The 27,552-nt window shown below is 30.4% G+C and overlaps 1 protein-coding gene across 1 annotated transcript in view; it reads right to left on the bottom strand.

Annotated features, from left to right (window-relative positions):
* The window catches only part of Eys (eyes shut homolog), a 1,705,088-nt gene that overhangs the window by 1,531,484 nt on the left and 146,052 nt on the right, over window positions 1-27,552 (bottom strand). Inside the window, 5 exon segments of the mRNA XM_047559194.1 lie at window positions 1,662-1,894; window positions 16,478-16,535; window positions 16,538-16,640; window positions 25,714-25,724; window positions 25,785-25,844. Coding sequence (XP_047415150.1) covers window positions 1,662-1,894; window positions 16,478-16,535; window positions 16,538-16,640; window positions 25,714-25,724; window positions 25,785-25,844 — 465 coding nt within the window.

The raw sequence follows: 27,552 nt of genomic DNA, 5'->3' as shown, positions 1-27,552 counted from the left end.
ATGAACTTATGAGTCTTAGGCTACATTTAATTTAAATAATAAAAGAAAAATAGCATATATTTAACAAGTCAGAAAAGTGGATCATGCCAATTATACACTGTGTACTGTGGTATTGTGTGTGTGTATGTGTATTAGAACTATACAAATAGCATATGACAAATATTTAATGATCATGTAATAAATATATGGTCAATATAATCTTGATATAGAAAATGATAGATCATTTACTGATCATGTGTGTACAAATACACATATGTATATGTACATACTAATAGATACAAAATATCAGACGACATCTCTTAGTAATTATATTAGGAATAGTTTTACTAATTCTTTCTTCTATTTTATATATAATTGTAGCTTAACTTTACATGTATATGATTTGGGGAAGATAGTCCAAGTTTTAAAACAGGAGTGTATATATATATATATATATATATATATATATATATATTTGCACATATATACCTGTAAATATATACATATAAATAAATATATACATATATACATGTAAATATATCTGCTTTTTTTCAAATATAGGCGACTATCTTTAGTAATGTTAGTATATTTATGCCATTTGATTTTTACTTATGGGTTGCTTGAGTATAGAGCAATGGGACAAATTTTTAGAGAGATTACCTGAATTTATGAACTCAAATGTGTTTCCAGCTTTAGGAAAGCTGATCTGAATGGCTATGAATTTATTCCAGTGATATCACCATTTCCATTTTTGGAACTTAATCTTTTAAGATTGTGTCCATTGCCTCCAAAACCTTCAGCATATTACTTTAAATATTGAATAGGAAAATACATTTTTCAGTTTTTGATGGAAATCCAAATAACTTTTAGAATCAAATTTGCTTAATAAAAAGAAATAATGTTTTATTATTATATATTAATTTATTGAAAGGTAGATATGGCTTAAAAGTGACATTATTGACATTATTTTCTTCCTGCATAGCCTCTATATGTTTTTTAAAAGACAAAAATAATAAAAAATTTAAGTTATTATAAACTATCATTTCAATATGCAATCATTGGAAAATATTTCATTTCAAGCATAATATCTCCAGTTATATAAATTGGAGTCTTTAATTTCTGATATTATTATGCTAAAAGCTACCTTATTACCACCTACCACTGTGAATCATGTCCTTTGTTGTACAAAGGATGAAATATGAATCTGATTTTATTTTATTTTTATCTTATTAATGTCAGGTCACCAAAATGACCTTGCCAATTCTGAAATAACATTTTTATTCTTAAGTAAGAAAAAATTGGCACTCACTGTGCTGATACAGCCAAAGAGGAAGATGAAATGCAGCCCTGAACGTGTTCAGGCAAAATTATTAGGAGGTTATGGCTGCCAGTTTTGCTCTTCAGACTTTTGACATATGCCATCATATTCTCAGTGGTTCAACCTGGCCTTCTTAGCCTAATTTGCATAAATAGGCCTGTGGAGTCAGCAATGAAATTGCCCAAAGAACAATTCTCTTATTTGAGTGAAGGTATTTTTACTTTGCCAAATGGAAAATCAGACTATAATATTATTAATCATTAGACACAGTTTAGATACTTCAAACAAATGTATTAACAAAATTATCCACTTAAGACTGATTTCTCAGGAAATACTTGCCTGTAAGTCCTGGGACACAACTTGCAGAAGAAATACCAAGCCAAATGAATACTGGTTGCTCCATTTTTGCAGGGTGAAAATTGACAATCTTCAGTTTCTCTTTCACAGATGTTTCTTTCATATCTTTGCAGACAGCTACTGTTACAGTTGTGCAAGTGGGCCAGGCAGAGGCCATGAAATGATGTACTATGTGTTCCTGTGCAATTTTCAACATTGGTAATAGAGAATCTGCCAAGGTAACCCAAAGAACAACTGCACCTAAAACAGAAAAGTTGCAATCCAAGTTAGACATGTACTTCATTTTGACATATTTAATAAGTTGCACATTTATTAAATTGATACAATTATTTAATGAAAGTGGATTTGGGATGAACTTTCAAAATGTTCTGATAGGAAGCATCCATTTTTGGCAAAGTATAATTTTGTTTATTGTGCAAAATTAAAAGTGAAAAATACTTTGGTGCTAAATAGGTCTAAACTAAAATGTATGTCCTGCCACTTACTTGATATTCAAGCTAGTATAATATGAACTCTATTGATACTAAGTGACAGTATATGTATGTGTGTATAGAATAGATCATTCAAACACAATCTGTCACTCCATGTAATTATTCAGCTAAAATATAGCAAAAAGTCAATGCCAGCAATTCTATATATTTTTATTAGAGCATTATAGTTATACATAGTAGTTGGGTTCATTTTGACATAGTCACACATACATAAAATTTGACTCCATTTAAGTTCCTGTTCCATCCCCTTTTTCCTCCCCCCTCATCCTTCTCTCCTTCCTGTACTCTACTGATCATCCTTTTACTCTTTTATTTATTTTTGGTGCTTTTTACATATACAGAAGGTAAAATTCTCTGAGGTATATTTATACATGCACAGAGTAGGATTTTGATAAATTCATTCTCCCCTTTCCTGGCCCTCCTCTTATCCTACTCCACATTTCTTCCCTATATCTTTATGATATCTGATCCTCTCTCATTATTTTCTCCTTATTTTGCTTTACCTTCCATAAATGAGATAAAAATTTGACCCTGGATTTTTCAGTCTGGCTTATTTCACTTAGCATGATGTTCTTCATATGCTTATTTTTAAAAGCTATATTATTTTGGATTTTAAAATATTTCTACCCTTGTATACAATTCATGGATTCATTATTCTATTTTATTAAAAACAGATTTTAATGTATTTTCAAATTGACTTTGCTTTAATAACATACATACAAATTAATTTCTGCAGTGATTTTAATTTCTCCAATATAATATATTAGTGTTTTTGATGTAATATTCTCTAATTGAATATCATGGTGAAATTATGAACAAGGTACTAATCTTTTTCTGGAGCTGGGCAAAGTGAGTCTTTGAACATTTTTATTCCTTTCACATGCACACACACACTCACACACACACACACACACCTTTTGAGTACTCCATTTGTGTATTCAATCATTATACATTGGACACATTTTCTTGGGTCCTCTGTCTTGGTACTACCTTAAGTGATATGAATTATAAGATGCAATTTTAATATAATCACACATTTTAGAATATGCTAATGTGCATCCTTTTGAAAAAATATATGTACATATATATACACATGCATATATATATAAATAGAGAAAGAAAGTAATAAGTTAAAAAAAATCCTAAATCATTGTGATAATCTTAAGCTCAAAGTAACACTGTGAATTTCAAGCATCCTTTATCAAATATTGAGAGAGCACTTAAGATAATCATGTAGACATGTCAATGAGTGGAGATGAACAATGTCAAATTACTTTGCTTGTTATTAGTAATGGAAATTAACCTAATGAACCTAAGTCATTACACTTTGAATAAATCTAAATGATGGTATTTGGAAGTAACCAAAATGTTAAAGGTCAACTATTTCAAGTCTTTCTACTTGTAGTTGTGAAAAACTTAGCCACTTAATGCAAGTTTCCAAAGATCACCAAGACTGCTCATGATAGGCAGTATAGTAGTTGCTCTGATATATTCAAAGCGGTGGCCTTGAAGAGACCCTTGATTCTAATTCCTTTACAAATTATTTGGTAAGTAAGTTTCTGAGTGATCTATTTTTCTCATTTGCAAAATTCTCAATTGTACTTGTATTTCACAGAAGATAATTAAATATATATATTACCAGACAAGCATCCTTTTTGCTTCCTCTATCAAAATGACCTCATAAGGGAGTTGTCAAAAATAAAAGAACATATTTATTTCCTTTAACATCCCTCGAAAAGGAAAAAGAAAAATAAGATCTACTTGAAATAAATGTCACAAGGCATTTAAGGTTGCCTGTGCTTGACCCTGTTCAACTATTTATACATTAACTATTAATTTAACCCTTTCACTTTCAAAAGTGTTTGCTATGGGGTAGTAATTTGCACAGTGCCCAACACATAAACCAAGATTATATGTAGTCATGAGTATTGATAAGACTAGTTTTAGTCGTAGTGCTATATTTTTTTATCTATGAGAACTTAATAAATATACTTCAAAATAACCAAAAACAGAAACAAAGTTTCTTTTCCTAAGTGAATGGGTTATCCTGGGTAAAAATATGAAGGTCTATTGCTATAGTTTTTGAATGTCCTCTTCAAAATTCATGTTGAAATTTAGTTACTACCATGATATTAAAAAGTGGGATCTTCAAGAGGTGGTTATTATTGTGAGACCTCTGCTCTCCTAAATAGATTGTCACTATCATGGGAGTCGGCCAAGTTGTCTCCAGAATAGGTCTGGGTGTGTCAACCTCCTCTTGCCCTCTGTACTCTGTCTCACTCGCCCTTTGACCATGTTATGATGAAATAAGACCCTCAACAGATGTAAATTTCAATCTTAGACTTCCCAGCCTCCAGAACTATCAGCCAAATAAACTCCTATTGTTTATAATTTACCCAGTATGTGGTGTTCTATGACAGAAGCAAAAAACATATAATTGACTAAATTGAATTCCTCCTACATTTATCTCCATTAACATATTAGCAAAATAAAAATAACAGATAAGAATTACACAAGTTGATTCCGTATTTCACATGAAAAGCTAAATTTAATCAGTAAATTTAAGGACAATATTTTTGAAAATTAAGTGTCATATGGAGGCACTAATTAGATACTACAACTAACACTGAAATAATTAAAATAGAACTTCGTGGTTATCTATCAATTGCTAGTACTTAAATATCTAAAACCTAAGTAACCAGTGAAGAATATTCAAATCATTTTTGAATATTTAGAACAAGTCTCAAAAATGTACTTACAATATATTTGGGTACATAAGCACAAATGACTTAGTTTTGTTACAGTGATTTGGAAACTGGGTAGGAAAGAGTAAATGCAAGAAAATGGTGCAATGCAAGAAGTAGTGCAATAGTCCAGAAAGAGATGATCATGTTAAGAGGCTTGAAACTTTGCACATGGTGAAAAGTCTTCTCAGAATACATTTTAAAAACAGGATCTACAGTTTTTACTAATGGATTAATTTTTGAGGAGGAGAAGAGAATTTAGGATTTCTTCATTTAAGACCATGCAATTAGCAATCTTTAGTAAGAGGAAATTTTGGTTAGAAACTAGAAATTTACAGTTATCATGACATATTTGGGAAACCACTTATACATATAACCTAAATGTCAGTGGGTATATAAGTAAGTATTGTACCAGGAAAACAGGCCCAGAATGGAGATCAAAATTTAGGGTTAAACAGAAGATAACTGACTTGATTCTTATATTTCAATATTACATATGATTATTAATTTTCATTTTATTTGATTTTAAGATTTTTAGAAGACTTTTCTTGTGTGCTTACTTTTTCTTAATTTCATGATTTTTAACAAAAATCCTTTTTCCCTTTTTTTAATTTTTCAAGAGAATATCATGCTAAGTGACATAAGTCAATCTCAAAAAACCAAAGGATGAATGATCTTGCTGATAAGTGGATGATGACACATAATGGGGGGTAGGAGTGGGGCAAGAATGAAGCAAGGAGGGACTATATAGAGGGAAAAGAGGGATGGAGGGGTGGGGGGAAGGAAACAATAACAGAATGAATCAAAAACTATTACCCTATGTAAATGTATGACTACACAAATGGTATGCCTCTACTTCATGTACAGAGAAACAAGATGTATCCCATTTGTTTACAATAAAAATAAATTTTAAAAAATTTCTTTTTGACAAAACAGTCAAATTTTAGAAAATGTCAATGACTGTTTATAGAATTTGATGCATTTATCATTATCACTAACATTTCCACTTCCCCCAATCTACCTACTTACGAACTTATGACTTAAATATAATTATTCATATATATCCTGTTTATAAAACTTTTTTAAAAACACATATCCCAGGTAAAATATAATGCTCTGAAAACTTGCTCTTTTTATTTAATGATATGTCTTGGGTATTAGTCCAAATTATCACACATTGTTTTCAAAGGTTGCAAATAGTCCACTGGATGAATTTATACCCTCTGAAGATACTCTATTTCTGAAGTTTTATTTATTGCAATAACAATTACACACCTGTGGAAGGCTTTGAACACATATACCAGTGATATAATAATATCACTATATACAATATAGTGTGATATATATAATGTAGTATTATATATAATAGATTATTATATGTAATATAAATTATAGTATATATAATATAGTATTATAATGTAATATATGATATAGTGTGATATATAATAATATCATGATAATATTCAAAGGGAGAATCTCTTACAGAATCATTCTTAATCAGATTTCTGCAAGAGATTGTCTGAGATTTCAATCTTTTTTTTTTTAATACAGAATTTAGATTTTTATTTTAACTTTTTTTTCTCTTTTTTTATTTTTTTAATTTTTTTACATTTACATAGGGTAATGATGTTTATTTTATTTTTCCCCTCCCCCCACCCCTCCCACCCCTCTTTTCCCTCTACACAGTCCTTCTTTCCTTCATTCTTGCCGCTGTCCTTAGCCTAACTCTAAACCTAACCCTAAACCTAATGCTAGCCTCTCCCACCCCCCATTATATGTCCTCATCCGCTTATCAGCGAGATCATTGGACCTTTAGTTTTTTGAGATTGGCTTATCTCACTTAGCATGATATTCTCCAGTTTCGACCATTTGCCTACAAATGCCATAATTTTATCATTCTTCATTGCGGAGTAATATTCCATTGTATAAATATGCCACAGTTTCTTCTATCTTAATAGTTCTTAACAAAGTGCACCCCAGAAAGATCGTAGCAAGTTACATTTTCATTCCTTATTTTGAGAATGCAGAGTACATCAAGCTCTGAAGAACTCTGAATTTCACAAAATGTTTTGATTTCTACCAATTTGATTAGGAAGAGCTATATTTTTAAAATGTGGTTTTATGTGTTTAAATTATGACTATCCACAAACCACTTTTCATAAGGTAACTTCAACTTTTTTAACTTTAACTTTTTGCTTAATAACTGACTAGTTTCAGCAATTTCTTACAATTATTTTATATTTTCACATTGATTTTTAAGTAGTATAAAAGGAAATATGATATTGGTACTTCATTCTGCTTTACACAAACCACTCCCCCATCACCTCACACATCCTTCATAAGAAAGAAACCAGTGATCGGTTGCCTTCTAATGACCATTGTCTGGAATCTCATTGGTGTGACTAAGGGCAGTCTGGCTTCTGACTGATAGATGCCCAGATTTTCTGAGATGCCAAGTACTTAGGGGTTTAAACCTATTTCCATGTTTTACCTATTTTATTTTTAACTTATGTGTTCATCATTGTGTAGTGGGTTAAGTCACATGGGATGAAGGAGGGATTCCAGAGAACTAATGGCTTGCAACTAATTCTTTGATTTTTTTTAGAATTACTGTCGGGTGATTCCAGTTCCTCAGTCTTCCAAGTGTTGAACTTACTTATTGGTTTCCCCTGAGCCACCAATTTATTTTGGTGACTGATACTTCCTAGTCAGACTCTTTTGCCTATCCTCTGGTGTCCCAAATTCTGATGTGATACCTCCTTGATGTCTTCTTTCCAATTGTGACTGGAGGAAGTGGTTCATTGGGGGTGTGCCTATGAGGTATATATTTTGTATCTAGAGAGTGGAGTTTTTCTCTCTGCTTCTGATCATCATGTAAACTGGTTTCCTGTGTTACTCTTCCGCCATGATATCACCCTGAGCCCTGAGGAATGGAGCCTGCCTTCTATGGATTACGACATCTGAAACCTTGAGCCCTCAAATAAACTTCTCTTCTAAAATTGTTTGGTCTGGTCCTTTAGTCACAGCAGCAGAGTAGCTAAAACATCCATTCTTTTTGTTTCTTTTGACTATATTTTTACTGGATTTTGAGAAAAATGGAGGGAAGCCATTTACTGAACGGAACTACTTAATAAGTAGTTAAGTATTCACAAATTACTTAAAAATTTTACTTATATTCTTTTGGTTGACTTATTACACATATTTTTCCAAATACTTGAGTGTATTTGGATTTATGAAAACAAATTTTACATTTTATGGAGCAATGAATCATCTTTCTCTTTAATTGCTTATACATCTCATGTCATGTTTAGAATAGCTTCTCCATTTTAAGAGTATAAAATATTCATAGTTTCTTCATAAATGAAATACTTAATAAATTTTAATGGTATAATTTATTTCCTTATGTAGGTAAGGATACATGTATGTATGCATATACATAAACACATATGTCTATTACTCATAAATATTTTTCTGTAGTTCCTAGTGCTTACATATAACTCTCCAAAATATGCCTTGATTCTTTGTTTTAATAAATATTGGAATTACTCTTCTTTTTCAGTTGATTTTTTTGTTTCTTTCAAACTCTATCTTCCACATCTTCATTATAAAGAAAAATAGTTTTTTTTAGCTTTCAATAATATTGTATAGAATTTATAGAAGAATTTTGGAAGGATTTCCATATTTAAAACATTTTCTTTCTACCCAAAAACGTGCTATGAAATTACAATCCTTTAATTTTCTAATATTCTTCATTAGAATTTTAATGTTTTGGTATACACTCATTAAAATTTATTACCAGACATATCTTGCTAACTTTGTAAAACTTTTTCCTTCTTTTTATTTTCAAAGAGAAATTTGTTTCTGATTGAAAACCAACACATTTCTTATATCAATTATGCAATAAGCCACTGTATGGAATTATTTTATTTATAGTAGTTTTGTTCAATTATATTAACTTACTAGAATTATAATAATTTCATCTGTAAACCATAATAATTCTTTCTTCTTTTCCTGTTCATTCTAACTCATTTGTCATTTGTTCCTATACATAAATACGTTCAGGGACCTAGATTAATAACAGGTATTCTTGATCTTAATACAATGCTATTAGTTTGCATACATAAAGTTAAATGTAAACTACTTTATATCTTTTTTAACATTTTCAGTCTTGAATTCTGCATTGATTTACCGATTGCATAGTTCTAGCCTTGTTTGTGCTTGCATTTTCCAATATTTTCTGACATGTTTTTTCTTTTACTCTTTCTAGTTTGAATTGCTATTTGACCTTTTTAGAACAACAAAATGGGTTTGTTTTATTTTAGTATTTGAGGTATTGTCATAGATATTATTAATGTATATCACTTGTATAAAAACTTCTTGTTTTCTGTTACCACTGTGTGTGACTTTCATTATATTTATTTTGTGTGTGAATTGGTTTATGGTATGATTGATATACTTTTAAATATTTGTCTAGTTTTCATATTCTACAAGTTTTTAAATTTAATCAATTTGCCTCTATTTCTTCAAATGAATGAACTCTATCTATTGATATCTTTCTATAAAGATTAGAAAATTGTAACATTTCAGTATCTTCCCCTTTATTCCTTTTAGATTTAAAGATTTTGTGCATTATATCTTCAGTTTTATCATTTCCATTATTTGATTCAAATTTCAAATTAAACACTTTCCTCTTAATTTTTTTTCCTTGCAATGCTGGGGACTGAACCCAGGACCTTGCCTATACTAGGCAAGTGCTCTACCACTGAGCTACATCCACATCCTGTTGTATTCCTCTTAAAGAAATCAAATAAATCAGTGCACTTATGATTGATTCTACTGTCTTTGTTTCTGTGTTTTTGGAATATGTAGGCAGTTATAATTTTATGATTGTTTAATTTTATATTCACATTTATGTGGAATCCACATTTATTTGCAATTCATATCCAGAATGTTCCCATCCATATTTGGCAGGTTTCTTGTCCTAATATTCTAATTGGTTTGTTTGTTGTTTCATTTAATTTAAAAAGAAGACTAAAAGACTATATTACTCAAATATTTCTAAATTTTTCCAATATATTTGAATCTTATTTGTTATACTTCATGTCAATTTGAATGATTATTATGCCCTACTGAATACACTGAAATAATGTTTTGAATTCCTTAAGAAATTTTTATGTATTTAACAAGTAAGAAAAAAAAAACTTTGATAATTACAATTATTGACAAGCAAATTAACAAGCAAATATTCTTTTTATTATCATTTATAAAATATTTTAGAAAATAATCAGTACTTTTTATACTGATATACACCACGTAATACATTTATGTAATTGCATCACCTGGCCATATAGTGTATGTGAACTGGTTTAACACCAGTTTGCATTATTAAAAATATAAAAGAGAACAAAATTTCCCCATAATCACCTGGAAAATTTTCTTCAATAGTGACATATAGAGATTATTATCCTTAAACTCATGTAACTTCATGTATAATTGCACAGATTTTGGACTCTTCCATGTTTTTTTTCAACATGGGGCTCCTCCTGTCAAGTCAGTCAGACAAATATGTCCTATTTATGGTGTATTTGTTTCTCTTAGGACTCTTTTTATCAAACAGAATTCATATATATAAGCTATCTACACATTGCATATTAAAATAATTCAATACCATTATTATATTATGAGAATGTGAAAGAACATTGATATATATAACTGTAGGCATTTCTCTATAAAAATACTAATGAGTAATTAAGCAGAAAATGTATTGAAGTGGTTAGTCATTAGGCCCCAAACACAGAATTACCATGGTTGTTAGCAGCTACAAAGACTGATAATAGTAACTGTGTATTAGCAATTTATTTAGGATGATATTATTTTTCTAACATGGTTGAAAAATTCTGGTAAATTTCTGCAAAAGCTTTGATTTTGTTAACATAAAATTTTCAATCCTAAATATCAAATGATTATTAAAATCATAATAATATTTTCCTAAATGTGTAAAATGAAGTTCAGAACCAAGCTTAAATATTTATAAAAATATTTTACATACACACTAATGTATGTTGAGACTTTGGGGAAATTTTACAAACCATGGAAAACTTTGCAAGGAATTATTCTGACCTTGAAAAATATGTAACATTCATTTTTCACCACCCACCTGCTAAGTGCCAGGTGTTCCAGCCAGTTATTATGAGTATTGGAAATAGCCCTAGAAATTGCCAAGATGCCTCCAGAAGGCAAGATCATCCAACTACATATTATTACCTCAAGTATTTTGTCCTCATGATGAATAAAATTGAAGTTAATGGATGTACATTGCTACTATAAATGAAATCTGAAAGATATTCACTGACAAGAACATCAATGCACTTGCCTTGTGGGAATTAGAATGACCTGTATATATATTATTGATAATATTTATTATTTAAAATATACCATAAATTCAAAGTAATTTTGCTTTGAGAAAATAAATTTGGTAAAAAGACTTTATAAAGTATTTTTAATTGTATTATTAAATAAATTCTGAATTGTAATTAAATTTGATACAAGTAATAATTTGAACAAGAAAAAGAAGAAATCTATTTGATGAAAGTGTATACTGAAATGTTATTGTTTTCATAGTGATTAAGAGGTGTTTTAAAGGAAGAAATGATTTTTCTAGGAATAAGAAAAATGAAGCATATAATACTTATTTTCTTAAGTTCTAAGGTTATGATCTATATGTCTTACATACAGTAGATGCTCTATTAATTATATTGACTAAGTAATCATTGAATACATTTTGAATTTTTGAGCTACACTGAAGAGAAAGGTCATCTTCTTAAAGGTACTGCATAAACAGCTTCATGAAATTCAAAGTCTTACAAAATAATTTGCAACGTAATGTAAAAAGGTTAGGCCTATAAAATGCTATTTAGATATTATGAAGTAAAATAAAAAATCTGGCCCAGGTAGCAAAAAATCATATAACATACATAAAACCTTTTTATTGTTTGAGATATGAAATAAAATCTTGAAAAGTCACAGAATATGAAGCTATAATGTAGGCAAACTATGATTTAAATGCCTAAGTTAAGTATTGGTTTGCATCTAAAAGAAAAAAAAAAACATGAGCTAAGCTTCAACTCATACTATAGTTGAAACTTAATTATATAAAAGTGCTTCATTTAATGAAGCCTATTATAATTAGTTTTTGGCATGCATGTGGATAATAAAATGATATCAACTTTTAAATTGCTTAAATGAATTAATGACCTCCATGTCATTTTACAGTAAAATTTAGGGCAGAAGGGTTATTTGTTTTTCCAGGGCATGATAAAGAGGGAAAAGAGATGGGTGCATGCAAGTGTTATAGACAAAATAATCCATCCAGGAGAGAAAACATGGATTAGAGATGTCATAACTAAGCACAAAAATTTGCACATACAAAAAATACATTGTTTTTATATGGAGTTCAGTTTACTTTTCATTTTGTTTTTGTTTATTGTTTTGGGGTGTTTTTCAAAAGTAAAATCTAAGTACATAAGACTTTTGTTTGGTAGGTAGAAAAGTTTACGTAGTAGAGCCAAATAATATAAATACAAATGAAGCAAGTCAACTCATTAATAAAACATCATTGTCACCATGGCAGTAATTGCAATAGTCTTAGGAATAAATAATTATTAAAATCGTAAGAATTTCTAGGTCATAAATTTTAAAAACCTTGATCACAATATATTTCTGTGGCAAATTCACATGAAGTTCTATTTATACAATCCTCCTGACTCAACAGAAACAGGCTTTGAAACTATACCTGATTTCTCATGGATTTTAGATTTTTACACTTTGAAATAGAAGTCTTGCTTATAACTGAAACATAATGTTTTGGTTATATTTAGCATTACATAGAAGTTGAGACTCTCCAAAAATAGCCTGTAAAGGAACTCATTTAATTTAGCTTCCAGAAAGAAGAATAGAAAATACATTGCTACCACCTTTACTACTTACATGTTCAGAAAGTAAAAATTACAAATATATTAGCACTCTGAAAATGCAGTTTTGCTTTCTAAATGAAATAGAAAAAAACATGATACGTGATTTAAAGAGAAAAAAATTTTCCTGTGGATTACAATTACCTCAAGACAGGTGTCAGGATTTATTTCCACATTTTTCACAATATCTTCTATTGGGGGGTTGTTAATAAATATTTGATGTTTGTATGAACTGATAGTTTCAATATGCTGTAGTTTAGGTAGCAAGTAGGGATTGCTGACTCAGGCATAAATTTGTAGCTTCCAAGGAAGTTGTAGTCATGAACACTTCATGCTCCGGGCCTAATGTTCAGAAATATTATGCCATACTGACCAAAAGCATTTCTAAAGATGCAAGTGGAAACACAGCTTGTGGAATTTTTTAAATTAAATTATTTTTTTCTCACTAAATATTTTCCAATTTTTCAGAAAATGCTTTTTAAACACTTTAGGGCAGAAGTGTAGTCCTGTGTGAAATACTTTGTTTACATTATGCATTTTATGCTGCACTCACATAAATTATACTTTAAGAAAAAAATATTAATGCATTATTTATCTGTTAACATTATTAGTAGTATCCTTCCCTAGGAAGAAATCCTTTAATATAATATTATAGCAATTCTACAAATATTTTATTTAAAGACGTATTTTGTGGATTTAGTTTAAACATTTCTTCATCCTATCTTGCTCTCTCTGGAGATGGCCCACATTCGCCCTTGAATGGTATTTTGTACTTTACCCCCAAAATGTAAGACTCTTCCCTGAAAAAACCTATATTCTCCCTCAATTATCTCTTTCCTGAATAAATCTCTGGCTCTCTGAGAAAAAAATATTAATCCCAATCCATGAAGACATTTTTCTATATTTTTTCACTGATATAAACATTTTTACCTTCTGCTTCAAATCTAAATACATTTTGAGTCTGACTCTATATACAGTCTAAGGTTGAAATCTACTTTCATTTATGATCTCATACTGAGCTCTTTCCTTAATACCATCTACTAAATAACCCTGTTCATTCACATCAAATTATGGCTACATGTCTCAATTAAGGAAATAAAATGTTATGTGTTCTCAGTGCTCTCTTTGGTCCATATGTTTTTCTTAAAAAGTCTTCACATGTAGTCTATTATACTAGATGGTACATGAAACCCCAAAAGATTACTCTTCCTTTTCAAAAAGGACAGTGATTTATAAGATATTATTGTTTTCTAAAGATTTTAGAATGTGTTTATAAGCTTATCAAACAACCTTTGATTAAATTTTGATAATACATTGAATGTGTGAATTAATTGAGTAATAATTGTGTTAGTCAATTTAAGGCATAGTATCTAAGTCCATTGATAATATTTCAAATTATTCAATATATATGTTATATATTTTTACAGTATATATTCCTGTTATTGACCATAATGAGTTTTCTGACAGAAAACTTAAACATATTTTTAATTTCTACGTTTTTGTGTGAGTTTTGTCAATATAGTAACTGATGTCATGTAATAAGTTTGGATGTTGTAACTGATGAAGAGTGACTGTTAATTTTAAAAGAAGTACTTACATCTGCTAAATTTGCCAGACTGCATCCTTTGTACTAATTTTGACAATAACAAGAAGTCTTTCTCTTATCAACATTTTTTAAGGTTCATCCATATGTGTATCACTAATCCAATTCTTTCTATTGCTGACTAATATTCCATTGTATGGATATAACACATTTTATTTACCTATTTCATCTCATGGACTTTGGGACTATTAAAAATACTGTACAAACTTTCACATAGATCTTGGTCATTTGGTTTTGCTTTTCTTGAGTATATAAAAGTGGAGTTGTTGGGTCATCTGGGAAGTCTACAATTAAACTTTTGAGGAACTCAAAAGTATTTCCAAAGCATTGAGTCAAGTTACAACCTCATCAGAGATGTGTGAGAGTCCTATTTCCCCATATCCTTGAAAACATCAACACTTTTTCTTGCCAATTTTTTTAAATTTTAACCATAATGGTGGTTTTAAATGCTATTTCTACTTGCATTTTCATTGTTTCATCATTAAGTATAATATTAATTTCACTTTGTTTCTTTCCCATATTAAATGTTACTTATCTGATTGTAAAAGTTCCACTGAATTATCTTGTTGAATGTGTTTAACACGAAAGGGTGTAGAATTTGCTAAATACTTTTTATCTACATCTATTAAGCCTATCATGCAATTTAACTAGTCTTTTCTTCCTTAATTACTTGATAAGGCATATTACATTAATTGATTTTAGTTTGTTCCAGCAACTTTGCATTATTGTGATAAATTCCACTGTTTTAGTCATCTATTTTGCTGCTGTGACTAAATGACCCAGCACAACTGCAGAGAAGGAAGAGTTTATTTGAGGGTTCCTGGTTTCAGAGGTCTCAATCCATAGAGAGATGGGTCCATTCCTCAGCGCCCAAGATGAGGCAGATACAACATGGTGAAAGAGTGTGGCAGAGGAAAGTGGCTTACATGGTGATCAGGAAGCAGAGAGGACTCCACTCACTAGATACAAATATATACTCAAAACCATGCCCCAATTCCCATGTCCTCCAGCCACACTCTACCACTTCAATTTCCTAGAATGTCCCAACAAAGTCTATTAATTCTGCTTTAAATATTTGCTAGAATGTCCAACAAAGTCATATCTGTATAGTTTTTTTTTTTTTTTGGTACCAGGGATTGAGCCAGGGGCACTCAACCACTGAGCCACATCCCCATCCCTTTTTTGTATTTTATTTAGAGACAGGGTTTCATTGAGTTATGTAGCATCTCCTGTTGCTGTTGCTGAGGCTGGCTTTGAACTCTTGATCCTCCTGCCTCAGCTTCCTGTGCAGTTGGGATTAAAGGCGTGTGCCACTGAACCTGGTCATAATTTTTCTGTACTTAATTTAATAAAAATCTCTCATTTTTGATTTCAGTAATTTCAGTATTCTCATTCATTTTGTTCATATAGATAAATTTTCATCCACTTTGTTATTACTATAAAAGGATAAACTTTTGATTTCATTGATATTCTTTATTGCTTATGTGTACTCTTTTTTAATAATTTTACTAGATATAGTTTATTCCCTTCTGCTTGTTTTACTTTGATTTAGTTTTCTCCTTTGTTTTATTAATATGGAAATTTAAGATATTGAATGAAACCATCCTTCTAGAGCAATATTTCTGATAACTTTAATGCTACTTTTTCTATATTTTTTGTTATATTCTTAGAAGTTTCTCCAGAACTTGCCACATAAACCTTAACTTATCAAAATATACCGCAAATTTTATATTAACTTAATTTTAGTGTGATACAGAAAAGTTTCACCTGAATAGGTCTATTAAATCATCTTTTGTGTGTGTGTGTTGGGGGGGCTACCATTAGTATACATAATGAGTCTGTAAAGAAACAATATATATCAATCATATATGGATATGTAAATATTTGATATTTGTACTCAAAAATTGTAAACAAAACAACGATGGCTACATAGTATTATGAAATGATTCAATTATGAATACTTATAAGAAGTTTTTCAAAGACCGGAGATATTTGTTTAAACAATATATAAATACCTGGAGGTATTAACTTCATCTTTATAAATGACTTCATGTTGGCATCTATTCCCTTGATAGTTGTATTTTGTAGACACCTTTTGGCAGCACCTCTCAGAATGCACAGACAGCAATATTCCTGACTATCTCCATCACTCAAATAACTGCATCTCTTTGCAAAAATCTAAAAAAAGATCATTAATAACATTACTTCCTATCAAAAATACCATCTTAGTCATTTCAAGTTATACTTTATGAATTAAAATGTATGTTCCTGTGACAAGGGTAAACAAAATTCAGTTTTGATTTACATCATAATCATTTTGTGCCGTCATATACAGTTCATACTCAAATATCAAATTATGATAAACATACATTTTACAAAAGCTAAACAGATGATCATTAATTACACAAATATTTTAAAATTTTTTTTGCTTATTTTAATCTATTTTTACAGATGTTCCTTAAATGTTAAACGATATTGTGAAAATATTGAATGGAGAAATAGATCCATGAAAAATTTGCCTATGTATCATAAAATTTTTTTCTCTTTGAGGGGTATTTGAATTCTCCTTTGAACCATAAGATGTTATTTGATTCACTATTAAAAATGAGTTAAACAATGCCTTTAATACATTTTTACTTTATATTTCCATGAAGTCATAATTTTATGATTTTTTAAAAAATTATTTTAACCATTTTGGAAGTATCCCACATATCCCCACTGGATTATCTTGACAAAGAGATGAATTTTGCAACCAGATAAGACATCTCTTATTGAGAATTAAACCCAGACTGTTCTTTCCTAATTGCTAAAAATAACTCCAATACAGCAAAAAAACTTTAATTCCCCACCCCTCTTTTTATTAGTTTCCTCTGGATATTTCCATATTTTCTTTTGATCTTGTTTATAGCCAGGAAGTTATTTTCCATCAATAAAAACAATGTTTAAGAATTTGGTTTCATGGTCTGAACCTTGGTGACAAAAGTATGATGACTTACAGAGATCTAGTCTTTGTTGGGTAAGAGTAAACTGAGAATTTGTCTTTTCATTTTTATTTTGTGTTCAAGTCAAGTAAGACTGTCAAGTCCACTAGAAAGGACAAAAGCTTTTAAACCTGGATAGATAAGTGAGAATTTTTTCAAATGCCATTTACATATGAACTATGGGTAAAATATTATAATTGAAGCTGTAGACATTATCTGTGTATTTGTTTACAATGGAGGAAGGACTTTATTTCCAATAGTTTGAACATATTATGATTTCCTAGATTCAGAACGTATTGTACAAGTTCTTAAATTAAAGGATCACTGCTATAATTAGTTTACAAAATTAAGTAAACACCTATAAGAAACAACAAATGTTAGCATTTTATGACTTTATTTTCTTCTCTCTTTACACACACACTCACAAACACACATAATATTAGTATGACTTTCTGAAATTTGAGATATATTGCACATTGTCCCCAAAAATTTAGTATATATTTCTAATGAAAATAAAATCTTTTATTACCTTAGAAAAACTATCAAAGGGAAGAAGAAAACCTACCTGTAGTTCTATATTTCTAGTCTATAACCTTATTTGGAATTTTATTATTATTATAAGCCAGTGTATAAATTCTTCACCTGAAGCATAACCAGAAAATACAAAACACCAACACTTCAAATTATCAATAAGTACAAAAGACATAATCACAGAGTTTACTGGTTTTAGCTCTTTCTTTTTCTTTCTCTCTCTCCTCTCTTGCTTCTCTCCCTCTCTCCCTCTCTCCCTCTCTCCCTCTCTCTCTCTCTCTCTCTCTCTCTCTCTATCTCTCTCTCTCTCTTTAGGCCTTATTGTTTTGTAGACAGTGTACTGACAGGTTTGGATTCATATGCCTTCCATTACCTTGATTGCTCTGGAAGTCCTCCCAGCTGATTTGCTTTAATTATGAAAACAATATAGTTTAGTTATCCTTATTCTAAAATTCATTTCACTTATTTTCTGTATATATAGCTACATATACACACATAAAAATATTAATAGTCTTTTTCTTGATTTTTGGTATAAGATCTCAAAATTTTAACATTATCATTGGACTTTAGTATGCACAGTGTTGTCAAACTTTTTACACATACAGTCAATTTGTAGGGTTAAGTGATGTGGATTTCTGAAAAGTAGGTGAGACCACACATTCAACATGGTTAACTTGGAGATTGACTTTGGGTGCACTTGTCCCTGCATTTTATTCAGGTTTTCCTTGTGTGTCTCTGAGAGCTGCTCCTGTAGTCACTGCCCCACTGGTAGTGCTTTTCCCATACTTTCTATTTGTTTATTTTGCCTATTTCAGGAGAGTAATCAGGAATACATGTAATTAATTATCTGTTTGGTCCATGGAAGGTCTTAAAGAGCACAACTTCCCAGATACTGGATAAAAGCATAGCTTTTTCTCTATTAGTTTATCTGTTTGCATCTTTTAGTTCAGTCTTGGTGAGTTCAATAGAGCACACAGAAAAAAAAGTAGGGACTAATAGCTAATTACACTAAACCTAGAATCTATGAAGACTTAGCTGGCTTATTATACTATATTAACTAAAGCTCAAATAAAAGAATTTAGGATTTGATAATTTATAATAGAAAAATGTCATAAACTAAAGAATCATTGTGTTTATCACTGTTATAAATGTTATAAATCTAGGTAACTGAAAAACACAGTTGGGAACAATTGTTGGGAAAGAACAATGTTCTTACAAGAGGAGATAATTGTACAGAATTCAAAGTAGGGCTCACTAGAATTTTCAATGAATATACACTTTACTTTTTACTTAATTTTCACAGTAATTATTACTGGAATTTCAAATAAATTGAGGGGTTTTTTTTCTTTTTTTTGAGACTGAAGACTGAATTATATTTGAAAGCAAATAAAATTTGGAGTAAGAGACAAGAAATGTGCAGTTTTCAAAGGTATTTATCACATGATCTTAAGCAAATTCTTCATCTCTATGCACTTCAGTTTCTGCATAGAAATTATACTGCAATGATGGAAAATATCCACTTTCAGAGTCCTCATGAGGGTAAAAGGTTAAATGACTGCCCAAGTTTACACAACTAGCAAGAAGTCAGCACTAAAAGCAGCACATAGCATGATTCTCAACCCATGGTACATTCTGAATAAAGGTTCACACTCATTATGAGTGGCAGAACCAGCATTTAGACTCAGGTCTCCCAGGCCTATGTGTTTTGTATACTGTCACCCATTATTCTATCACTTTCAGAAAGCATAATTGAACAGGAACAAGGAATGTCCTTCCATTATACTTTTTAAATTTATTTTAATAGATTCATTATAGTTATACATAAATGTAGAATTCATTATGATATGTTTATACACGTACATGTCATAGTTTAGATAATTCATTCTCTTTATTCCTCCCTTTTCCCCTCTCTCCTCTCTTCCCCTTGTTCCCCTTCCTCTACTCTACTGTTCTCCTTTCTATTTTCCTGAAATCTTCCTTCCCCCATTTTTAAAATTTCTTATTTCTCTCTAGCTTTCACATTTGAGAGAAATCATTCAATGCTTTACTTTCAGCATCTGTCTTATTTCAGCCAGTATTATGTTCTCTTGTTCCATTCATTGTAGATGTTCAGAGACGGGTTTGCTGAGGGTGAGGATGGCGATGCCTACACTACCTAGCCCTACCCAGCGCGCTTACTCAGGCATGGGAGATTGAGCTCTGAAGGCACGGATCTAATTTTATTTAGGGTTGCACAGGACATATATAGGCACATTATCCAATCAGGTTAACATGCTTGTTAAAGTATAACAGAGTCAGCCTATAGGTGAACTATACGTCGAGGGTCCAGGTAGTGTAAACAAACCAAGCATGCCTAAGCAATTCTGCCCAGCAACAGGTCTGAGACAAAGGACTGGGGGAATGGCAAGCTCCAGCAAGTCAGTGTGGGCCAGTGAGCTCACATCACAGCTTTGTGTGATGTATGTCAGAACGAGGCCTCCCCTCAGCTCAAACTCAGTTTCAACAGCTACAAAGACCTTCATTCCATGGCAAGTCTTTACCATTACCTCAGTTTCTCTGTTCAGACTGTTTGACTTACTTAGACCATGGTGTCAGCGACTGCTGTCAGATAAGCTTGAGGAATGTTCCCTATAATCCATTATGGGCAAATGACATAATTTCATTTTCTTTATCCATTCCTCTGTTGAGGGACACCTAGATAGACTGGTTCCATACCTTGGCTATTGTGAACTGCAGAACCATAAACATTGGTATGCATGTATTACTATAGTATGTTTTTTTAATTTTTTTTCACTCTCTTGGATAAATACCAAGAAGTGGGATAGTTGAGTTACATGCTTTCCAAAGTGACTGTACTAATTTGCAGTCCTACCAACATGTACAAATGTACTTTGTCCCACATCCTCACTAGCTTTTATTCTTACTTGTATTTTTTATGATTACAACACTTACTGGAGTGAGATAAAATCTTAGTGTAGTTTTCATTTGCATTTCCCAAATTGCTAAGGAAGTTGAATATTTGTCATATATTTTGGCTATTTGCATTTTTTTCTTTACATAAATGTCTGTTTAGTTCATTTGGCCATTTATTGATTGGGCTGTTAGTTTTTTTTACTTTTATTTTTGTTGTAAACTTTGTGATTTCTACATGTGGCGGGGAGTATGTGTGTGTGTGTTTGTGTCTGTGTGTGTGTGTGTGTGTGTGTGTGTATGTGTGTATGCACTGGGAAGTGACCCAAGGATATGCTTTACTACTTAGCTACACCTCGAACCCTGAAAAAACTTGAACAAATGTTTTCTAATCAGTTTTCCTCATATCTATATCTAAATCAAGGATCTATTTAATGGAGTGTATTATCTCTTGGAAATTTTATGCAAATATGGTACTTATGTGTATAAATTATTGTGAGGGAACTATTCTTAGTTTCATCAGATTTTTCAAAGAACTCTCTGATCAAAGAAAATGATTGTGATCTATTAATGCATATCAAAGAAGTCACAACAAGAAATAAAAAGTATTTGAGAAAATCCTGTAACTATACATGTTGTATATATATTTATACACATACACACAAATATAAATATCTATTTATACACATAGTACTTTATATTGTTCATAATTTCAATACTATGAATAAAATAAAAATGAATGAGACTTCTTTTTAGAAATTTTAAAATGCTTAATTAAATTAAAAATGTAATAAAATCACAAGGTTAGGTAATGAAAAGTGTTTTTTTCACAAGGGAAAAAATAAATTAGAGTCAGTGGAAATTCCCTTTCTTATATTCCATTCTCATCACTTACAAACTTAACACAATAACACGGAAATAATTTCTGTTATATAGAAGCTAATCTATCTGAAAGATATTTACAGTATACATGCAGAATGTGTTTTGCATATAAAAGTAAGCAATCATGGCTATAGTAGGACAACTCTCAGTTTAGGAAAAGTCTTGTATTTTTCTATGTCATTTTGTCAGATTTTATATTTAATATATAGGATCACTCAGCAAAGGAGTCATTGTGAGATCTTAGTAATGTTTAATATATGATATTTATGGCACAATTTTTGCCCTGTTTATTATAAGAATATAAGAAGCTACTTCACAGAGAGTTAGGCAGGAATGACTCCTTAAAAATGATATGTAGAGACATGGATACTTAGAACAATATTCGTCAAAGTAAAATGTGCACAATCGGGAAAAGACAGGTATAGGTTCCATGACTATCCCTGTCTAGATGGCCACATCAATCAGGCATTCCTTAGACAAAATTGTTCTTACACCTTACTAAAATCTTTCAAAAGTTCTTTGGGGCCTCAGTTGGAACTGACTGGTCTTTGGAAGGTTCTGGAATGTATTCTCCAAAATTTATGAGACAATGCAAGAAAGTTAAAAGTGGAATGATTGGGTTATGGGATCTTTAACATAATTAGTGCAGTAATCCTTCAAGAGAGATTAATTGGATTGTAACAGGGGTATATATTTTGCCCTTGGTGAGAAGAGAACTGTCTTTCTCTCTTTCTGCTTCCCAGTGCCATGTTCCCAGCACTTTCCTCTACCTGACTCTTCCACCATGATGTTCTGTGTCAATGTTCTCCATCATCTTGCTAACAAGGAATGGAGTTGGCTGTCTCCAAACCAAGAGCTCTGAAACAATGAGCCCAAATAATTTTTTCCTTCTCTAATTGTTCTTGGAAGGTCTTCTTGATCATGGCAGGAAAAAAAAAAAAAGTTGACTAAAACATGAAGACATGACTTTATACCAGTGCTTGCTAATATAAGTTCTTTTGTATTCTTCTCAGTTTCTTATTAATTACCACTGCACATTTCTTCCTTCATGTTGTAATTCATGTACATATCTCTTTAATAGATATAATTTCTCAAGGGATAATTTGAAATTGCATTAGTCACCCAAGGGAAATTTTGATATGAATAACATTGTTCATTTGACAGATGCAATTAAACAAAAAGGGAAAAATCCTGATGAGGTGATTCTCTTTCCTGTGTGTTGTCTAAGAGATTACTCTGTTAAAAGTTTAAGACTTTCTCTTTGATTTTTATACTTCTGAGATTAATAAGCACTATGTTTTTAATTATATGGCTCCAGGGAATTGTGGAGTTTGTGAGTTACTGGTTAAACTGTCCATCGCAACTCGTTTGTGTGCATGTGTGTTTTTGCATATGTCTCTATGGTACTGTGTATGCATATAAAACTGTTAAAATGTCTTTTCTACATATAAGCATCTACTACTGTTTGCAGATGGAGTGAAGATGGAGATATGTAATTTTTTGCAATATTTTGTTCCCCTTCACTTACTTTTTTTCTTTATTTAGGAATAATTTGAAATCAATTGTCCATATATGTTCTATTTTTATTTGTTATTTTCAGATATACATGAATAGAGTATATTTTGACATATGCATACATGGAGTATAACTTATTCTACTTAGGATCCCATTCTTGAGGTTGTATGTGATATAAAGTTTCACTGGTCATATATTCCTATATGGACATAGAAAGTTATGTCCTATTCATTGTACTGTCTTTCCTAATCCCATTCCCTCTTTTAGATGAATATTTTAGGACTGTGATTCAGATAGACTCAAAAATTTACAAGAAATGAAAAATGATTAAAAAATTTATGTATATGTTTTACTTTGCCAAAACTTTACAGAACATGAAAATCATATTATTATGTTTGAATTATAGTTAGTCCTTCACATGAAAAGAAACTAGAGTTCTTACCTTAAAATCAAAAGTGTTAATTTTTAAAATATGTGAGCAAAGAGGACAATTTATTTGGTTTAATATTTAAAAGAATTTTATTTATGTAAAAATAACTCATAAAATTTGCTGATAAAAATAACATTTTAGAAAAGTTAGAATGATTTAATTTAACTTTAGAAGAACCATTCTGTCATCATTTACTCAGATTGTCTAAAATTATAAAAATGTGAAATTGAAATAATTGAAATTTTAATAAAGGATGTAATATTAAAGAACTTACTCTTGTGAATTCTTATCAATCCTACTATACTGATAACTAGAAAGTTTTATTTTGGATACTACAAATCATAGGAACTTAACATGATGGGATAAGATGCAATTCTCCATCTTTAATCAACACTAAGGACTTACACTGATATATAATTTATTAATAAAATTATCTTTGATTAACTGAATGATGTTTATTGGAGAAAGCATGTAAACATTAGCATCTAAACAGTTTTAAGTTACTTCTAGTCCTTATAAATGGAAAATATACATAAAGATATCTTTAAGTGATGCACCTTTAAATGTTTTATCTTAAAATCTGTTGCAATATTATAAAATGTGATCATGAAAAATAATATAGCTAAAATGTTTATGGATTGCAATCTTTCTGTATTTTCTTGAATTCAGAGAAAGATCTTGTTTAAGTTTGTAATTATTCTAGTGGGTACAGAGAAATCCAAATATGTGTACAAGATAATAAATATGCTTTATTTGTTTGTTACTAGGAAAAAATTTATAGTTGCTCAATTAGTAAATTTCTTGAAAAATTATCTTTAATATGCTGATAAAGCTAAATATGCCTTAAAGCATTAATTTAATCATCTGTGTGCATAGTCATCTGCTTGTGATTGGCAAAATACATACATGTAATATATATGGAGCTTATTTCATATATGTATGAATTATAAAAAAGTACAAAAGATAGATTTGGGTCATACTTTAAATTAAATGTCTGAGGGATTTGAAGTCAGACTGCAGTTGAAACCTCTGAATGAATTTGAAGTAAGCAATGATGTTCAATTTAATGGATATATTCATGAAGAAAGTAACTTAGAATATCTATTAAATTGTTTTACGTTGGACACGGTAATGCATGCCTTTAATCTCAGCTACCCAAGAGGTTGAGGAAGGAAGATCATGAGTTCAAGGCCAGTCTGGGCAATTTAGCGGGACTCTATCTCAAAATAAAAAGTAAAAAGGGCAGGGTATGTGTAGCACAATAGTAAATCACCCTTGGATTCAATCCCAGAACAAAAGACAAATGATATATAATGATATATAAAGCACAAAATTAGAATTTTTTTAAGTAAATTGAACCAGTTGGGTTGTATGCATACTATTAATGTTACAAATATTTTATTAACTCTAACTTTTTAGAAAAGTCCTCAATCATTTTAACAAAATATTTTTAAGTTGTTTGAAGTTAATATCCTAAATTTTTGTTACTTGGTTTTATATATTTAAAATAAAACACTAATTTGTGGAAGATGGAATTGAGAGTATGAAACAAAGGGCCTCTCTTCTTTTATTCTTGTCCCATCTCCCACAATTATAAGCAGTAAGTCTGCTGTAAGATTAGAAACATCCCAAAGGTTAAACTACACCCAAAGTACAATGGCAGTTAATCATGATGTTCAACAAAATGCTCAAACAAAAAAGTGACACTATCACAACCTCATTTGAGAGACTTTGGTCACTTAGCAGATAGCAACTTGAGTGACACAAAGAAACAGGAATAAAACAATTATTCAAACTTCCTATTACCTGTTCATATTATAAACATGAGTAATACTTACTTCCAAGTAGATTGCCAGGAACTTATTTACAGTTATGTTATATTTGTGTTATGCACATCTTGAGCATTGAAGGATCTATATCCTGAACATTTCTATCTTTTTTCAAATTTGACAATTACAACTTAACAGAACAAATAAAGAATCACTACATAAATTTACCTTACCTCTGTTGGGCCTTCACATGGGAACCCACATGTATAACTAATATTTTCAAGTTCGTTCACACTTTATGAGCAGTTTGCAGCCAGAATAACGAAGACATCAATAATCACTTTGCATTTTTCATCTTCAGATCCTTTCAAACAAAGAGATGAAATATTAAATAACCTTTTACAAACTTGAATTCACATTGAATTATTGAAGACAGTTGTCAAATTACTTGAAAAGACAAATTTGATAACACTTGCAATAACATAAACTTTTGTATCTATAGAATATTAAATGTAAAAGAGACCCAAAAGATAAAAAAGCACAAACCTTTATTTTAGCAATGACTAAAAAGATAAAACCTCAGACAAGAAACAAGTCACAGCTTCCAAGGCATAAAAAGATTAAGGCTCTTTAAAATAACCAAGTGTTAACAAAATTGCTAATTCATAATTGTAAACAATGGGAAAACTATAAAAATAACTATGAATTTCATACATGAATAAATAAAATCATTTGGTATGGATACCTATGGAAGCATTTGAAAATAACTTCAGGAAAAAAATGCTTAGACTATGGGATGAGCTATCATTCCCACCCATAATTTTTTTAAATATTTTAACTAGTTATTTAAAAAATGTGTGAATTATTCATGTTTTAGGATTGTGATAGAATCAGTTTGGCATACTAGTGTTTTTCTAGGAATTTATCCATATCTTAATTTCAGCTGTATAGTTTGTGAGCTTTCCACAATGGTATATCTGACTAAATATTTAAATTTGATGTTGTTAAACCTATTCACCTTTTAAAAATTTTATTTTTTTTACCTCTCAAAGCTTAAGAACATAAAATAACAGCAAGAAAAGAGCAAAAACTTTGAAACAAAAAGAAAGAAGGTGGGTCATTACTTTTCAATAAATCTTGAGAACCTGAAAAATGTTAAGAGAAGTGACTAAACATACAGAAAAACAGTAGTCAAAATACAAAATCTAATGAGAGGAATAAATATGAAAAACAACTTTATTTAAAGTTTAACAACTTTATTAAAAGTTCTGAGATGCCTGGAGTTTAAAATCATCCTAGCATGTGGTACTGAAGTGGATCCTGGAAACAGGGGCATTAGATGACTCTACTAGCCTGTCTTCTGAATCATAAATCCACAGAATTATTCTGATACCTCTCCTACTTCCCCACCACAAACAAATAATGTTCTAGATTTTATTTCAGAAGAAAGACAATCTCAGAGACTCCTGCCTGAAGGATATCAAAGCACTGTGGTCCCCCCAGCAAAAGTCAGTTGCCAACACACAAACCTATAAAACGTTCCAAGTCTTCAAGTCGCAAATGCACCTGGCAAGCTTTCCATCAGCATTCATAGTTCCTTACTGTTAAATAATACCACCCAACATTTGGCTGAAGACTCCAAATGATGGGGAACAAACCATCATAAAAAATATTTAAAGAAAACTCAGGCACTATATAGAGCAGAAGAAAATTAAAATGAAAAAAATTTAAGAATATTTTAGAATTGTAAGAAAACTATTTTTCCCATATAAATGAATTCACAAATATGTAAAATTTAAAAGGTAGAAAAATCCCCTAGAATATTAGAAATACAATATAACATTAAAATCCAACACCAGTTCTTAGACATTTGATTAGAACAGAATGTAGTAGAAAGTTGAGCAATGTAAAAAGTTGAAAAAAAAAGGAAAATAGGAGAAAATGAGAAAATCAATTTAGAAAACTAAAACAGCAAAATAAAAATTAAAAGAACCAGGCTTTTCAGGAAAATAATTTAAAAAGTGACTCCCTGCCATTAACAAGAACACACTTCCCAAAAGTCTCAACATTGT

This window comes from Sciurus carolinensis, chromosome 7, assembly GCF_902686445.1.
Source record: "Sciurus carolinensis chromosome 7, mSciCar1.2, whole genome shotgun sequence".
NCBI classification, from domain to species: domain Eukaryota; kingdom Metazoa; phylum Chordata; class Mammalia; order Rodentia; family Sciuridae; genus Sciurus; species Sciurus carolinensis.
The sequence above is the reverse complement of the archived record's forward strand: the minus strand, read 5'-3'. Positions and strand labels throughout refer to the sequence as shown.